This window comes from Pholis gunnellus (genome assembly GCF_910591455.1).
Source record: "Pholis gunnellus genome assembly, chromosome: 22".
NCBI lineage: Eukaryota > Metazoa > Chordata > Actinopteri > Perciformes > Pholidae > Pholis > Pholis gunnellus.
The window spans coordinates 17558827-17575716 of record NC_136549.1 but is presented as its reverse complement, the minus strand read 5'-3'; the positions used below and the strand labels follow the sequence as shown (position 1 = coordinate 17575716).

At 40.1% G+C, this 16890-nt stretch overlaps 1 protein-coding gene across 1 annotated transcript; it reads left to right on the top strand.

The window, feature by feature from the left end:
• Window positions 1-1623: 1623 nt before the first annotated feature.
• LOC306713811 (calcium-activated potassium channel subunit beta-4-like) lies at window positions 1624-14077 on the top strand (the record flags this gene model as incomplete). Its single annotated transcript, XM_079183643.1, has 4 exons — window positions 1624-1829; window positions 5287-5457; window positions 11623-11750; window positions 13741-14077. Exons 1-4 carry the CDS (start codon window positions 1665-1667, stop codon window positions 14075-14077), a joined length of 801 nt encoding a protein of 266 aa, XP_079039769.1. The 5' UTR covers window positions 1624-1664.
• Between the last annotated feature and the right edge of the window lie 2813 nt (window positions 14078-16890).

Sequence of the window (16890 nt, the reverse complement as noted above, 5' to 3'; positions counted from 1 at the left end):
TGCATTCTCTCTAGTGTCCACCAGGGGGCGACTCCTCTGGTTGTATAGAAGTCTATGAGAAAATGACTCTACTTCTCTCTTGATTTATTACCTCAGTAAACATTGTAAACATGAGTTTATGGTCTCAATCTCTAGTTTCAAGTCTTCTTCAATACAGCATGATGTTCATTTAGTAAATGATGGTCCATTTAGAGTCACACAGACCATAAAGCAGGGGATGCTTTAGGGGCGGGGCTACACAGTGATTGACAGGTCGACACCACAGCTTGTTGTGTTTTTAACCCTTTCACAGTGTGTGTTCATGAAAGTTAATTGTAACATTTTGATCCTAAAACTCTCATTCAGCAATCCGTTGTAGCTCCACCCTCTCACCCTCTCACCCTCGTTTGGTTGCAGAAAAACAAGTTGGTGATATTCATGGCCAAAATACAAGATGGCGTCAGTCAAAAACCAGGATGTTAACGGCCAAGATGCCAAACTCGAGGCTTCAAAACATCAGTCCACAAACCAACGGATGACGTCACCGCAACTACGTCTCATCGACAGTCGGACAAGAAGCCTAAAAATCCTCTGATGGAGATTTAAACTTCTACAATTTCCAGAAGATCATGTGACCTGATGGAAAGCTCCAGTTCACTAAATAGATTGTTTCACCGACTCATCTTCACGAATGAATGTGTCCGTGTTGAAAGGTTCCTCCAGTTATCAACTCAAAATTCGGGCACAATATTTGTCGTATCCTGTTGGAATAAACCGTTAAAGTTCACGTCATCTCCTCTAATATTCATTTAACCAATAACCTGATATATATATATAACATATATATATATATATATATAACCGATATATAATGTGTTTGTCCCCGAGGAACCGAGGATGAGAGAGCGGCTCTCTAAGAGGATTATCTCATCCAGCATGGAGCACCGAGAGAACAACAAGTCTACAACACCAGTCTGATGATTGCATCATCAGACCGGGGGGGGGGGGGGGGCAAAGTACCAAATTAAAAGCTCAATAATGCTCGTTATGCAAAGTAATTTATATCATTGTATTATTATTATAGCTGTTAAATGTGGTTTATATACTGCTGGTAGTTTAATCTATAATAATACTTCATCATTTATTTGTGGATTATATTTTATATTATTTATCTGAAGTAACTAATAACTACAATTATGAAATAAATGTGTTGAACTATAAAGTAACATAACATGGAAATACTGAAATTAAGTAAAAGTATTCGTCAAAATAGTACTTCAGTAGAGTACTTGAATATTAGTTACTTCCCATTATTCGATTTTTAAATATAACTTTATGAAGTATTGCTACTTTTGCTGAAGTAAAATGTGTTTTTACAGTATTTATTGGATTAAAATGAACAGAGATAAATTGGGAATAAAATAGAGGATAAATAGAGACAGTAGAATAGAGAGAGAAGAGGAGGAGGAGGAGGAAGAGGAGGAGGGAGGATAAATGAAGCTGGAGGAAGGTGAAACAGATTTAGAGACAGAAAGCAGCCGGTCTTCAAACTCAACAGTTTCTCAGCAGCAGCCAAGCAGCGTCGCCTCCTCCTCCTTCATCCTTCACCCTCCTCTTCCTCCTCCTCCTCCTCCACCGGTCCTCCTCCTCTCCCATGCCGGCGGAGAGGTCTCCGCGGAGCTGCCATGGCGAAGATCCGGGTGTCGTACGAGTACTCCGAGGCCGAGGACAAGAGCATCCGGCTGGGTTTGTTCCTGATCGCCTGCGGGATCCTGAGCCTCTTCATCCTCGGCTTCTGCTGGCTCAGCCCGACGCTGCAGAGTCTGCAGAGCAAGCCGGCCAACTGCACGGTGAGCCCGGCCACAGCTCCGAGCAGCAGCCGCTGCCGCGCTGCTGGAGCCTCGGACCTGTACTCTGTAGTAGTAGTAGTACTAGTAGTAGTACTTGTAGTGCTAGTGGAGGCAGTATTAGTGAAAGCAGGAGCGCAATACTCGACTTGTGTTCGTGTTACTCTGCAGAGTTGTTGACATCAATAGTTGTGTGTTTTGTGCTCATGGGAGAGAAGTATTTATTTTTTATTTGTAGTAGTATTTCGTCAAGATTTTAATGTATTTTGGTATTGATAGTACTGTTTTTTATAGTATCGTTGGTGGTATTATTACTGCTGTCCCAATTAATAGCAGTGATAGCAACAAGTGACTGTGGAGGTTATTATCAGTATTAAGCTGTTATTAGTACTATCAGGTGTTGCAGAAATATTATTTTATTATGTCGAAACTAATACCATATTAAGATGTAAGTAGTAGTACTAGTAGTACTAGTAGTAGTACTAGTAGTAGTAGTTGATGCAGTGAGAACAGGAGCTTAATACTCAACTCGTGTTGGTATTTCTTTCAGTGTTGTTGACATTAATAGCGCTGTAACTTTTTACAGCGGAGTATTTGTTCTTATTGTTGTACTAATAGAAGTTTTCATTTCATATTACTTTCATTTTCTTAGTAGTAGTAGTAGTAGTAGTAGTAGTAGTAGTAGTAGTAGTAGTAATAGTAGTAGTAGTAGTAGTAGTAATAGTAGTAGTAGTAGTAGTAGTAGTAGTACTAGTAGTAGTAGTAGTAGCAGTAGTAGTAGTAGTAGTAGTAGTAGTAGTAGTACTAGTAGTAGTAGTAGTAGCAGTAGTAGTAGTAGTAGTAGTAGTAGTACTAGTAGTAGTAGTAGTAGTAGTAGTAGTAGTAGTAGTAGTACTAGTAGTAGTAGTAGTAGCAGTAGTAGTAGTAGTAGTAGTAGTAGTAGTAGTAGTAGTACTAGTAGTAGTAGTAGTAGCAGTAGCAGTAGTAGTAGTAGTAGTAGTAGTAGTAGTAGTAGTAGTAGTAGTAGTAATAGTAGTAGTAGTAGTAGTAGTAGTAGCAGTAGTAGTAGTAGTAGTAGTAGTACTAGTAGTAGTAGTAGTAGTAGTGTTGGATTTCCTTGAAGAGGTACTAAGACTACCAGATATTAGGATCTGTAGTTTATTAGGATACTCATTGTTAGAAGTACTAGAAGTATTCGTGCTGAAACAGTTAATTTATCAACAGATGATTAATGACAAACTGTTTGAATGATGTATCGGTTTATCAGACACGAGTAACTTTAGCTTATTTACTTCTTTATTCTAACGACAACAAACTGAATATTTTGGACTGTTGTTCAAACAAAACCACGTTTACAGACTTTTGTATGAAATCATTTATTGTGTTTATAAGATCTACAATAAAGACAAAGTGGTTTATTTGAGGTGTAGATCCGGTTAACTGAGCTTCATCTATAGCGCCACCTGCAGGCTGAGGTTCTCTGATCGGTGGAGTTTGGTTCGTGTCCGTCAGCACAACACGTTTCTGTTTTTACATTTATACTCAAAGATTTCTTCTTTTTTTAACAATTCAAATAAGTAAAATAAAAAATAGGAGTGCTGCTGAGAGACACGCAGCTACACAGGAAGTCAGATTTCAGACATTTGTGTCGTTCACCTGGTTCTGACACGTCAGCAGAATCACAGTTATTGATGAATCTGTGTCCAGTTCATCAATAACATTATTTATAGTTCTGGGACGTTGAAAATGACATTGTGGACATTAGATGTATGTGATGTCATTGTTATTAAACCTGTTATTCTGTCATAACCATCGTCTCCTTTTCCCTTGGTTGCAGAAGAAAACCTGACCTTTAGTTAAATCCTCTCCGCTTCTTTTCATTTCATTCATCGTGTATTTAAATCTGTTTCTTTACTGTCGATACAAAGTGGGTTTATTCGTCCTTCGGCTCCTTCGTGCTGCGTCACTTTCCTCTGTGGATGATTAAAACCTGTTTGCACGGCGTCTCAGAGCCGGCATGAATCATAAACCTCTGCTGGCTCTGAACCGTGGATGACGGATTCACGGCGGCTTGATTGATCTCGCTGTTAGCTTATTGCGTCGTCCTGACATCGTGCTCGTGCATTACAGAGAGTGGAGCCTTTTGTTCTGGTTTTTTTTTTTTGTCTTTTAAATCAAACAAACTTATAAAGCAGCGAGAGAGTCTCTGTCCTCAGCTTAATGCAACATGAATCAAACATACTTAGACTTTATTACATGTCTCTGACCTCATGAGTGATGAAAACAGTCAGATGTTCATCCAATCTGCTGAGATTGATTGTGTTTTCATGGATTGATATTTATGCTCCTGCCTGCAGCTCCGGTCCTTTCATTGAGTGGAGAAGAAACGCAGCCGTCACTCTTTATTTTAATCTAAATCACTCACATATTCAAGCCTAATGTGCAGCATTATATGTGCTTTGCTGGTGGGAGGAAACAGAAGAAGCAGCAAGAAAACCCACGCTGGGAAACATGCAAACTCTCAGCGTAAACTAGAACTTGTTCTTCATCACTTTCCTGGTTAAATGAAGGTTCAATAATAATAAATAAACTGCACCACCAAGACATCACAATTCAGTCTTTTTCTTTTTTTAGAGGTGCTCAATATAGAATATCTGTTGCCTCCACACGGCTCTCAACATGGAGACTGCTAATGATGCTAACAGCGCTAACCGTTTTAACAGTGCTGCCGGAGCTAACAGTGTTTACCTGAAGGGGGAACCGGAGGGTGGGCGCGACTCTTCCCGCGTCGCACAATGTACGTCACTAACGTGGGCGTTAGCTTGATTTGCTAGCGCGCTAACTTAGCTGTGTTCCGCGCACAAATGTAACGTAATCTTAGCTCGAAGATTTCTATCCAGCGACGCTTTTTTTTCCCCGAGACAACTACTGTCATTTTTGCTGACTAGCTAACATGCTAATATAGCTAGCGATAGCTGCATGAGTTGGTTCAACACTCTGCTTCCGTTCACCCTAATGTTTTAAACTAACTATTTCTAAAAGTAGAACACTTTAGAAATTGAATATGCGACATACATGATAGCATTCTGTGCTAAAAGACTGAAGCTAAAGCTAACAGCACCTGGTCCATGAAGAATAAATTCAGTAGTCTGTTTGAGTTTGACCTCCTGATTTTGACTTATCGTTTCATATTTATTTAATGTATTTTTATTTAGTCATATTTGGTGTCGTTTAATTATCTTGTTGTTATTTTAGTTTTTCGTGAAGTGTTTTGTCTAATTGTGCTTCTGTTGCTTAATTGTCGTAGACGACCCTTATTGAAAATGAGATGAACATTTCAAGGAGTTATTTCTAATAAAGCCTTTCCATATAAACTGCAATCAGCATCCTGTTGTATTGTCTGTCATTAGTGTTGTTGCATTGAAAGTGTATTTAAACGCTCCGCCCTCTCTCGGTGCAGGTGGTGTCGGTGTTGCGTCCGGAGGAGATGTTCGAGTGTGTGTTCACGTGCGGCGCCGACTGTAAGGGAACGTCTCTTTATCCGTGTCTGCAGATCTTCGTCAACAACTCGGAGTCAAACTCGGTGGCTCTGCTGCACTTTGATGAGCAACAGCTGGTCCTCAACCCAAAGGTAACGACAAAACTGCTCTTTCTATTGTTATTATTCCATTGTTATAATAATGCTGAACTGACAGGTGAAGTAAGCAAATCGGAACTTTTAATACAATTTCATGCATCTACTTCTTTTCATCTCTATCTCTTAAAAATGACGTTTCCATCAGACGTCAACCTCCGGTTCTTTAAGTGAAGCCAAAGCTTCACGTGTTAAAGCTGCATTCTCTCTAGTGTCCACCAGGGGGCGACTCCTCTGGTTGTATAGAAGTCTATGAGAAAATGACTCTACTTCTCTCTTGATTTATTACCTCAGTAAACATTGTAAACATGAGTTTATGGTCTCAATCTCTAGTTTCAAGTCTTCTTCAATACAGCATGATGTTCATTTAGTACATGATGGTCCATTTAGAGTCACACAGACCATAAAGCAGGGGATGCTTTAGGGGCGGGGCTACACGGTGATTGACAGGTCGACACCATGTAGCCAATGCAGCCATATTTCAGTGTTTCTTCTGCACTTTAATTGAGCTTCTTGTCTACAGAGTTTACAGAACGTCTAGTTTACAGACAGCTCGTCCATGTAGAGAAACGACAACAACAACAACAACACAAACACGGTGTCGCTGTCCGTCTCCTTCCTCTGAATCCTCCTCTTCTTCAGTGCACGTCTGGGTCGTCGCTACGGCAACAGAGTAAATATAGAGGAGAGAGAGGGGGCGTGTCATTGATGCTGCTCTGTCACCATGACAACGGCAACGAAAAAGATGAGCGAGAGAGACACAGAGAGAGAGAGAGAGAGAGAGAGACAGAGAGAGAGAGAGAGAGAGAGAGACAGAGAGAGAGAGACAGAGAGAGAGAGACAGAGAGAGAGACAGAGAGAGAGAGAGAGAGAGAGAGAGACAGAGAGAGAGAGAGAGAGGGAGAAAGTATTTTTGTACTAAAAAGCTTCTTTTATTTGATCCAATCTATTTAAACCTGTTAGCTCCTCATCAGTGTGTTGATGAAGTCTCTACGTCTCGAGTTCATCGATGAACGTTTTCTGTTCCTGCGTCAAACAACGAGCTGAGATTTTACTAAATCATAACTTTAATAACCGATGAAGAGTTTTAATAACCGACCAACGTGACGAACAAACACACACTCACACACACATTACTACACACTCACTCACACACACACACACACACACACACACACACACATACAAACATCTTTCGTTATTGGGGTCAGGAGTGCGTTTCATTTTTGTACGAACAAAAAGACACGTTTTACACACGGCTGACCTGCTGCAGTGTGTGTGTGTGTGTGTGTGTAGTACTGTGTGTGTGTGAGTGTGTGTGTGTAGTACTGTGTGTGTGTGAGTGTGTGTGTGTGTGTTTGTTGGATTCAGGAGATGTGAAGACAAACGGTTTCTGGTCTTTTGTCTCTCAGAATGACTTTAAACATGAATCACTGCAAACACAGAGAACTTTGCACTCAGCAAATTAATACATACACTGTATGTATATATATATATGTTTATATATATATATACATATATATATATAAACATATGTTTATATTAAATACAAACACAGTGAATGCAGAGGCTGAAGTTTGATAAAAGTTTATTTTTGTATGTCTGCATATTAAATGAATGGTTGTGTTGTGTTCTCTGTCGGCTCTTTATTACTCTGAGCTCATAATGTTCCGCTGGCTTTCTATCAAATATAGACACAACACACACACACACACACACACACACACACACTAACACACACACACACACACACACACACAACACACACACTAACACACACACACACACACACACACACAACACACACACTAACACACACACACACACACACACACAATACTAATGTAGTCCAGCTCGGCTTGGCAGACTCCATTATACTAGAAATGGATTGAATGCTGTGCGTGTGTGTGTGTGTGTGTGTGTGTGTGTATGCTGGTAAAGTAAAATACATGTGGGCACACACACACACACACACACACACACATACACACACACACACAGGTCGACTCTCACTATATTTTCCCAGAGTGCTTTTCTTCTCCTGCACCAAATGATGCTGAGGCTCGTGTGTGTTTCAGTCCATCACATGAAACATTTGAGCTGAATGTGTTAACAACAAACTAAAGCCATGCTAAGACATCTCCACACACACACACACACACACAGTACTACACACACACACACACACACTTTTTAGTTATTTTAGTTTGTTTTATGCGTAAAATCTTTGCTGCTGATGTTAAACTGAATAAGACGTTAGTAAGTTCTTCTCTTTGTATTATCTCACGTACACATGTATTTATTATTCATACAGCCTTTACTGACCTCCTACGTTTCCCAGAATCCATTGTGAGAGCTCAGCAAACTACAGCAAATGTACACAAAAAGACCAGAAGAAGACCAATACGTGACGTCTGTGTGTCTGTAGACGCTGAGATCAATAAAGTTTGATCTCATCTGAGGCGACTGATCGATCGATTGTTTCAGCTCTAAACTCAACTAGAAGTTATATGAAATAAATCATGTTTTAACCTAATATAGCGGTCGAATTATCAGCCATTATCTGCCATCTCCCTCTCGGTTTATCTAAAGAACGAATCAGCTGTAAACTCCGAGTTCTGACCAGAGAACAGAGAACCAGAGAGAGGAAGGAAGTCAGGAGACGGAGGCAGGTGGGTGGCTTCACTCAGCCAATTACTCGCCCAGTAATGTCCTCGTTTATGACTTAATGATGTTATGAATGTAACCGCAGCGCAGCGCCAGCTCGGCTCTCTGACACCGTCACTTCATGTGATATTAACGATGAACTCTGATCCCAAACTAATCATTTAAAAGAAGTAAAAAACTATATTCTCCTCGTGAACGTCCAGAGATTCAGCCACCAAAACACAACAAATGAGCTGAAAAGGTCAGAGAGAGAATTATTCATTTATGAAAGCTTGAAAGGTGGAAGAAAAAAACGCTTAATGCAATCAGTGAGGGATGACGACATCACTGTGTGTGTGTGTGTGTGTGTGTGTGTGTGTGTGTGTTAAACTAATTAACTGTAATGAGGTAGATCTTCTGGAGCTCCAGGACGTCGTGGGAGGCCGATGGTGTGTCCCTGCCCAGCCAGGAGCCTCTGTCTCCCCATTAAAGTCACTCTTTAAAGCACACGTTACTGTGTCTTTAAGTAGTAATACCACAGTGTACTAATACTCTGTTACTACTCACTTAATTAAAAGTACAAAAACATCGGTATCACACATTTTAATGACTTTATTCTATAATAATACGTCATCGTTTAATTTGTTTCAATGATCTGAATATGTGAAGTAACTGAAGAGAGAGAGACAGGAGGTCTAACGATGCCTTTGACTGAATATCTCCAGGTCATGTGTGTGTGTGTGTGTGTGTGTGTGTGTGTGTGTGTGTGTGTGTGTGTGTAACTGGTTGCCATGGTGAGGACACACCTGGTGTTCGAGGCAGACTGATTAAGAAACGTTACAGTAAACAGTGATTTTGAACAAAGCTCCTGCCTCCTTTTAACAAGAAGCAGGAGTCTGAGTGCCAAAATATGGATACCGTGAGAAAGATAAGACTCTGCCGAACGCGCTGATGTGTTTTTTATGTTTGTGGTGTTATAAATGTGAGCTCCAGAGCAATAAACAAACCTGGTACCGTCTGCTTTCTTTGAGAAATGAGTGATATTTAACATGGAGTCTGATGGAGCAGCTGGTTGAGTTCATGTCGCTCTGCGGCTCTTTGAGCCAAATGTGTAAATCTGTTGGATTCCACAGTCACATGACTGCGACCAGCACAACATTTCCTACGTTTTGACCCAAAATGGTGAATAAACAGTAAGAATTGTGGGAATGGGAGCAATTTGTTTGGAGAAATCACAGAATATTTTCCTGCTCCGCTCCACTCTGACAGTGATGTCATCACTCTAGCTCTTAATGCGCCGTGCAATACACACCCATTATAAAATCTGAAACGGACCCAAGATGTTCCTGAAACTTAATCTGTGACTTCATGAAAACTGTGCTAGCTATCAAAATGTCCATTTGGCTCAATACAGTCCAGCGTTTGTTCTATGTTTTAAACTTCGAATCATTTTTCTACGTTAAAGTACGGCTACTCAATGTGGGCCCAAAGTTCAGTGTTTTTTTGCTCTCTTCACGCCAAAACCCCACTCGAGTCAATAGAGAAATTTTGCTCCGTTTTTCCCGATTTTCTGGAAAACCGCTGGACGAATCTCTGAGAAACGTAATGCGCAGCTGTGAGGAGAAGCGCGGCAAACTCTCTGCCGGATAAATATCATCATGATTAAACCCGATGGATTATATACAGAGTGGAGCCACACTGACTCAATGAATGCCGAAGAAATAATCAAACCCGTTCTCTTTTTGTCCACTCCAGGCCTCCGTACATGTCTAGTTTATTCAGACTTTATTTAATGTCAACAGAAGGATGTGAAACCAAAATAAGAAATACATCAGTGAGTCTCTGTGAACATCATCCTGATCGATGTGTTCGTCGTGTCGTCTCAGAAAACCCTCCACACACACACACACACACACACACACTCACACACACACACACACACACACACACTCACACACACACACACTCACACTCACCCTCACACACACACACACTCCAGATTGATCTCATTTAGGCCTTTTATTAGGGACCAAAACACACACACACACACACACACACACACACATACACACACACGTAATTGTACCCCTCAGCCTGTTGGCATAGCAACACGCAATCATCAGACAGGAGCGACCCACTTATGATGTCACAGGGCCAGGTGTTTTTGATTGGCTGCTGAGACGGAGACAGAGACGATGTCTCCAGAGACCGGTCCACCGTGGACAGACCCAGGAGACCCTGGAGACCCGGGACGTATCGCTGGACCCGCTGGAGGGAAGGGGGGCACGGGAGAACCAGAACCAGGACTGAGAGGGTTCAGACTGTCAGACCTGCTGCAGCAACATGAGACTAAAGAGTCTGGTGCTCAGAGACACTACCACTTCAGACCACAGGGGGCGACAGACATTCATCCACCGCTGAAAATAGTCCCCGACAGAACGCTCTACTTCCAGCTCTTGCTGAGACTTTTTAAGACATAAAGCTCTTTATTTATGTTTCTAAATATTTAAGATACGAACAGGAAGTCAGACGCTTCACTTCCTGTAGTCGGATCCTTCTCTGATGGAGGTTTGTGTATTTCTATCGTCTCATCTTTCATCTTGTTGATGTGAAGTTGTTCGTTGTGTTGAGCTGAAGATGAAGTTTAGGTTGAACCCCCCCACCAATCACACAGTCACCATAGCAACAAGTTGATCCACAGTAACCAGCCAGACACCAATCAGCCTCCTGGTGTGTGTGTGTGTGTGTGTGTGTGAGGTTATGTTTGAAACTAAACTGAAGAAGAAGAGAGTGATGGAGACCCCCCCCCCCCCCCCCCCCCCCTCTGAGCCAATCAGTATCAACGTGTCTCCTCGTTGTGACTGCAGCGCCCCCTGCTGGGCGGTAATCACGACTTTTAAAGAGACGTCTGTCACTCTTTAACATTTAAGAGTTTGACTTCTACTTGAAAGAATGTCTTGTGTTTATTTATATATATATTTAGGTTTAAAGTGAGTAGAAACATGTTTTAATATTCTCTCGGCTTCCTTATGACGATGTTTTAGTTTAATATACTTTTGTTTCGATGCTTTTTGCTTTTAATCTGAAACATTTTGAAGATGAGATGAGATAGAACTTCATTAATCCCGAAGGAAATTATTATTATTATTATTATTATTATTATTATAGGATTTATTATTATTTAATTATTTAATTAAAGATTACAACAGAAGAATAAAAAAACAATATAATACAAATATAAACATATATGAACAACAGAATAACAATTATTAAGAGTAAAATAAATAAATAATACTGACACCAGAGCAACATAGAACACAATAGCAATAAGAGTAAAGAAATAAAGTAAAGAAATTCATCTAAAATAGAAAAATAAAATGTTTAAAAAGAGTAAATACGTGATGAATAAATGTCATTTCTCCTTTTTCTCCCGTCATCATTTTTTTAAACGTCGCCGCTTAACAACGAGAGTAATAATTTAATATTCTAATTATTGATCCGTCTTCTGTCCCTCAGTGTTCCTACGTCCCTCCATGTGAGCGAGACAACCAGAAGAACAAAGACAGCGTCCTGTGGTGGGAGGACTACTTCACCAAAGAGGTCAGCAGCCAGTCCTTCACCTGCTTCTTCAACCAGCAGAGGAGGTGAGACACACACACACACACACACACACACACACACACACTCACAGTCTACTTCAGAAGGTGTGAGACAGGTGAGATATTGGAAACATGGACTGAAGCGTCGATGTGCTGCCTGTGAAACCTCACACTGGGATTAAACACGTTGTAGCTCCATTATCACCTTTATTTTCACCCGAGAGCTGTTGCTGCTGCAGAAGGTTACAAACTACTGGGATGGATTTTCGTTGGACGCCTGATTGACCACGAGAGGAATCTGATTGGACGAACGTCTTCACTCGTAAGGACGGGTATCGTTAGGATTCTATCGATACTATAGTACTCTAATCGATACTCTGATCGATACTCTAATCGATACTCTAATCGATACTCTAATCGATACTCTAATCGATACTCTGATCGATACTCTAAACGAAACTTGTTTCACGTTCTGGAGGCCAAACGTCTTTAAGTTTAGTGACTCTTTAATCTTGAAGATTAAAGTGTCTGTTAAGTATCTTTAGCTGAAGGAGGAAACACATTGATGATTGAGTCTTTAAAAAAATGCTGTTTTACAGTTTTTTCACACAAAAAAAGGAACATTGCACAAAATTGTGAGGACTTGCAGCTCATGCATAAACAAAAAGATCAAAGAGCACAAATACATTGTTGTCACTCAAATAGAAATAATAAATAAACCAGGAAATGAAATAATAAGGATTCCTCTTCAAGTAAAAGATCTGAGTTCTTCTTCTCCTCCTTTAAGGGTTTCCTTTAAAGAAATGATGTCATGACTGCAACTTGCACCAAAACAAATATGGAAATTAAATGATATTAATGCACAATTTCACGTCTGATTGTAACTTCTCTTAATTAAGACTGAACCTGGAGGATACTGATGCTCCACAAACACTGAAAGCACCAAATAAAACAGGCTGACCGATGTTTAAATCACCTTTTCTTTGTCTTTTATATTCAGGTTACATCTTTTAACGAGCTCAGCCTCTTTTTTATGCTGCGTCCGAACATCATAGACGTAGAAACAGAAAGCTCCTTCATCGTGTCGGCTTAATCCTCTTATCCTCCAGAGACGACGCTCTACCTGTGACCTCGGTTGTGTTATTTTTATCTTTTGCACGATGAGGAGGCTCTGCTTCGTAGATGAGGAGCGCAGTGGGAGATAAGATACGATTTTATTTTGTGTTTTAGAGGAAAAAAAGAACTGGAGCACTCAAAGGTTTTTTTTTAAAGATGAGGAACAGAACTTTTGATTTATGAGGTAATATCCGAGGTGGCATGAAGGTTCTACGACCTGGTTTATAAACTTTTAATTTGACTTTTTCTTTTCTCCAGCTGCTCTTACTTTGTTTGTTTGAGAGTCAGTTTGATTTATTTCTTGTATTTATCCGTAAATTAAACGTGTGTGAAATAATGTGAAATAGCTACAGGAAGTGTTGGGTTTCATCGGCAGTAAATTAACAGAGATCAAATAAAAAAAAAAAAACTAATACATTTTCTTTTTGAAACAGCGTTTAAAACCATTTAAACCAGATCGATTGCTTGATTACAGAAAATATAAACGTAGTATTATTGTGCTTCGTAAGGCCTTCCTTTTTTATTTTTGTATTGCTCTATATTTACCACACACACAGTCAAACAGACATATTTAGTTAAAAATAAGTTACAAGTTTTATCTCTCACATCAAATTTACTTTACAAATGAACAGTTACAAATCTGAAGTTTTATGTCCAGATTAAAACCAAGCAGCAACCTCCGGTTAAAGTTCTTCAAAGCTTCACGTGTTAAAGCTGCATTCTCTCTAGTGTCCACCAGGGGGCGACTCCTCTGGTTGTATAGAAGTCTATGAGAAAATGATTGACAGGTCTCTACCAGAGACGTATACGGCGTCTCTACGTCACTCCTCCTCAGTCCATATATGGTCACTTCCTGTTCACTGGTTGCAAAAAAACCAAGATGGCGTTGTTCATGTTTCCTTCTTCCTTGTGCTTTCAGGCCGGATGACGTGTTGTGGCGGCGTTCCCACGACACCAGCGTCCTGCTGCACTGCGTCCTCTGGCCGATGGTGTCGCTGTTGCTCGGCACGCTCATCGTGCTCCTCACGGTGTGCGCTCGCTCCCTGGCCGTCCGTGCCGAGGCCCTCCAGAAGAGGAAGTGCTCCTACGAGGTGTGCCACGACCTGTCCGCCGCCGCCGGGCCCTCGGTTCGCCGCGTAAACAAGGCCGACGACCTCAACCCGAGGACGAACTCCGACCCCGAGTTGTTGTCGTCGCCGACGAGGACCCTGCCGCTGTTCGCAGTGCCGGTGCGACGCCGCGACCGGGAACATTAAGACGGGTTTGTGAAGTTCGTGCTAGCGAGCCGGTGGGCGACTAAACGCAACAATTTTTGGGAATCAGCGAGTATGAGAAGAGGATCATGGGAAATCCACCCTGTTGCCTATAGATTTTCCACAGCTTTGCTTCCGGTTTTAACTCGACAAACCGGATCAGCGGATCAGGACTCTGGAACTGGAGTTGAATCCGACGACAGAGCTGCGACTGGATGGTTACGATGAATTACGAAACATTTCACTGTAGCGCTTACGTTCACGTAGTTTGTTTGTTTTCTTCCCTTTTGAGTCCCAGTAGCCGTAAAAAATGTAAATAGAGAGCCAAAGTCCTGACTCGACCTCGAGCTTCTAAGACTCAATGCAATCTTCCATTCTTCCATCGGTCTTTATGGACAAAGTAATTCATTTATTTAAAATCTATTTTATTTACTTGTGGGGGGGAATCATGCACTAATTCTATCAATACAGCAACAGAGTCGTGTCGAACAAACTCTAAAACTAATGTAGCCGTCGCTTGTTTTTTCTCCAGCTGTTTCTACTTTGATGGTTTTTTTCCATCACAGTTAAAGTCAGTTTTATTTTTACATCCCCAGATTTACTAATCTTCTCACATTTGTAGGACAGAGATTAAAACCTTTTCAGCAGCTCGAGGGGCAAAATATCTTCCTTTGAAAATAGTCTTTTATTGTGAAATATCTGCAGGAAGTGTGTGTGTGAAAACTATGAAATAAAAATGCAATTTAGAAGCGAATAGTACGTGTTGAGGACATTTTAGGTTAAAAAAAAATAGTTAATACAGATCCAGGGGAAATATTCATCGAAAGAAAACTGGGATATTCTCTGAGATTTAAGCGGTACATTAACGAGAAATAACTTGTGAAAAATATTGTGATATCTTTTTTCAAAGAACCACATCACTTTACTTTGTAAGGTTGGACCAAACCTCCGTTAAACACTGAGGCAACGTGAGCCACCAAGCGCCATGAAATTTCATTGCTCCTTGAGCAGAGTTTTTACGGTAAAAAGATGAAGGTCTTGAAAGATACGGAAACTCGTTTTCTTTCACGTTCTTTCTGTGGTATTTTACCAGCATGAATAAACTACAATTTTCACGAGTTTTTTCTCCTACATTTTTTTGCTTTAGTTTCACAGAATTTCTACGTATTTTCACGCAAATTTGTGAGTTTAAAATCTCAGAGAATATTTAAGTATTTTTCTCATAAATTTGTCCCGCGGCTCCGTATAGTTTTTTTAATCTTTTTTATTTATTTATTTACTTTTGATCCGATAAACGCGCCGTAAACTAGAAACAAGTTTTTTGGGGTTACATATATATTTAATGATAAACGAGCACTTTGATACGATAGAAACTATGTGAGTTTATCAAGTCGAACAATGATTCATTTCTTAGCATCCCCCCAAAAAAAACTGATTTCTTGATTTTCTTCGACCAGCGTTTCTTTTTCTATTTCATCTTTACAATTTTTAAGCTGTAATCTCTGTAGTCCTGCTTTTGTTACGGTCATGTTCTATTATTGTTTTTTACTTTAAGGTGCTCGACTGTAATCAAAGCTACGGTCTGACGTGCAAATCAAAATAAGGAAAAATGGTATTTTGTGAAAAGCTGCTGACTAGAACTATGAAATACACTTTATATTAGTTTGTTTCTCTTTCACACGGATAGAGTTCAAACTTGAAGTTTTTTTATTTATTTACTTATTTCTCTGTTGGCTGATGAAACTACAAATGTAAATGTAAACTAAATATGCAGAAATTTAAAAAAACTGTTTCTTTACCTCAAATTAGTTCAACAAATAAATAAGCATTTAATTTATTTTACTCTCCCATTTATCTTTTACTTGCTATTTCATTTATTCTTTTCATGATCATGTGGTGAAAAAATACTCAAAACACATTAATTTAGTAAACGAATGAAAAACACAGAAACAGAAGAATCCAACAGCTTCGAAGAAATATCAGGTAGAAAAAAGACAAGTGAATAAATACAAATACTCACTAATACTACTTTAAACTTGTAGTTTAGTCTCACACTGTTGGACCGCTCCAACTGATTTATGTTGTCAAATTATATATTTTTTCATTTTAATATAAAATCTGACTCTGCAGAGAAACAACCAGCTAGTAGAGAAAACACGAATATTTCTCTCTGAAAAATGTAAAAGAGCCAGTAAACAAGATTAAATCATTGGTTCATCAGAGGAGACATTAGTGGATCCTGTTGCTTCTGGAACTCTGAGCCGCATAATAGGGGAACTCTTTGAACTGGGAACGAACCACAGGCCTAAACTGGGAGCTCTGAGTCTCAATGTTGGGCGCTAAACTGGTAAACCTGAGTCTAGTTGTCGGTGGTTAAACTGGTAAACCTGAGACTAGTTGTCGGTGGTTAAACTGGTAAACCTGAGACTAGTTGTCGGTGGTTAAACTGGTAAACCTGAGTCTAAATGTTAGGTGTTGGAGACCTGTTGGTTTCGTCCCTCAGAGGCTCTAGAAGGTTTGTTTCACGGCCTGGAGGTTGAGTTTGGAGCAGATGTGATCGTAGTGGTTCGAGTTGCAAAGGGACGTAAAACCAGTAAATTAAACGAGAAGTTGAGCTCTGGAGTTTTGGGGATTTGATAACGAACTTGTGCTCGTTCTTCTGGCATGTTTTGGTTGAATATATGGTCATTGAATTGATTTTGCCTCATTCAGCTGCCTTCTTCCATCACATGTGCAGCATCACATTACATTGAAGTAAAATGTCAACCTTCTGCATGCAAAGTGCATCCTCCCACTAAATGTGCTGCTGCCAAACA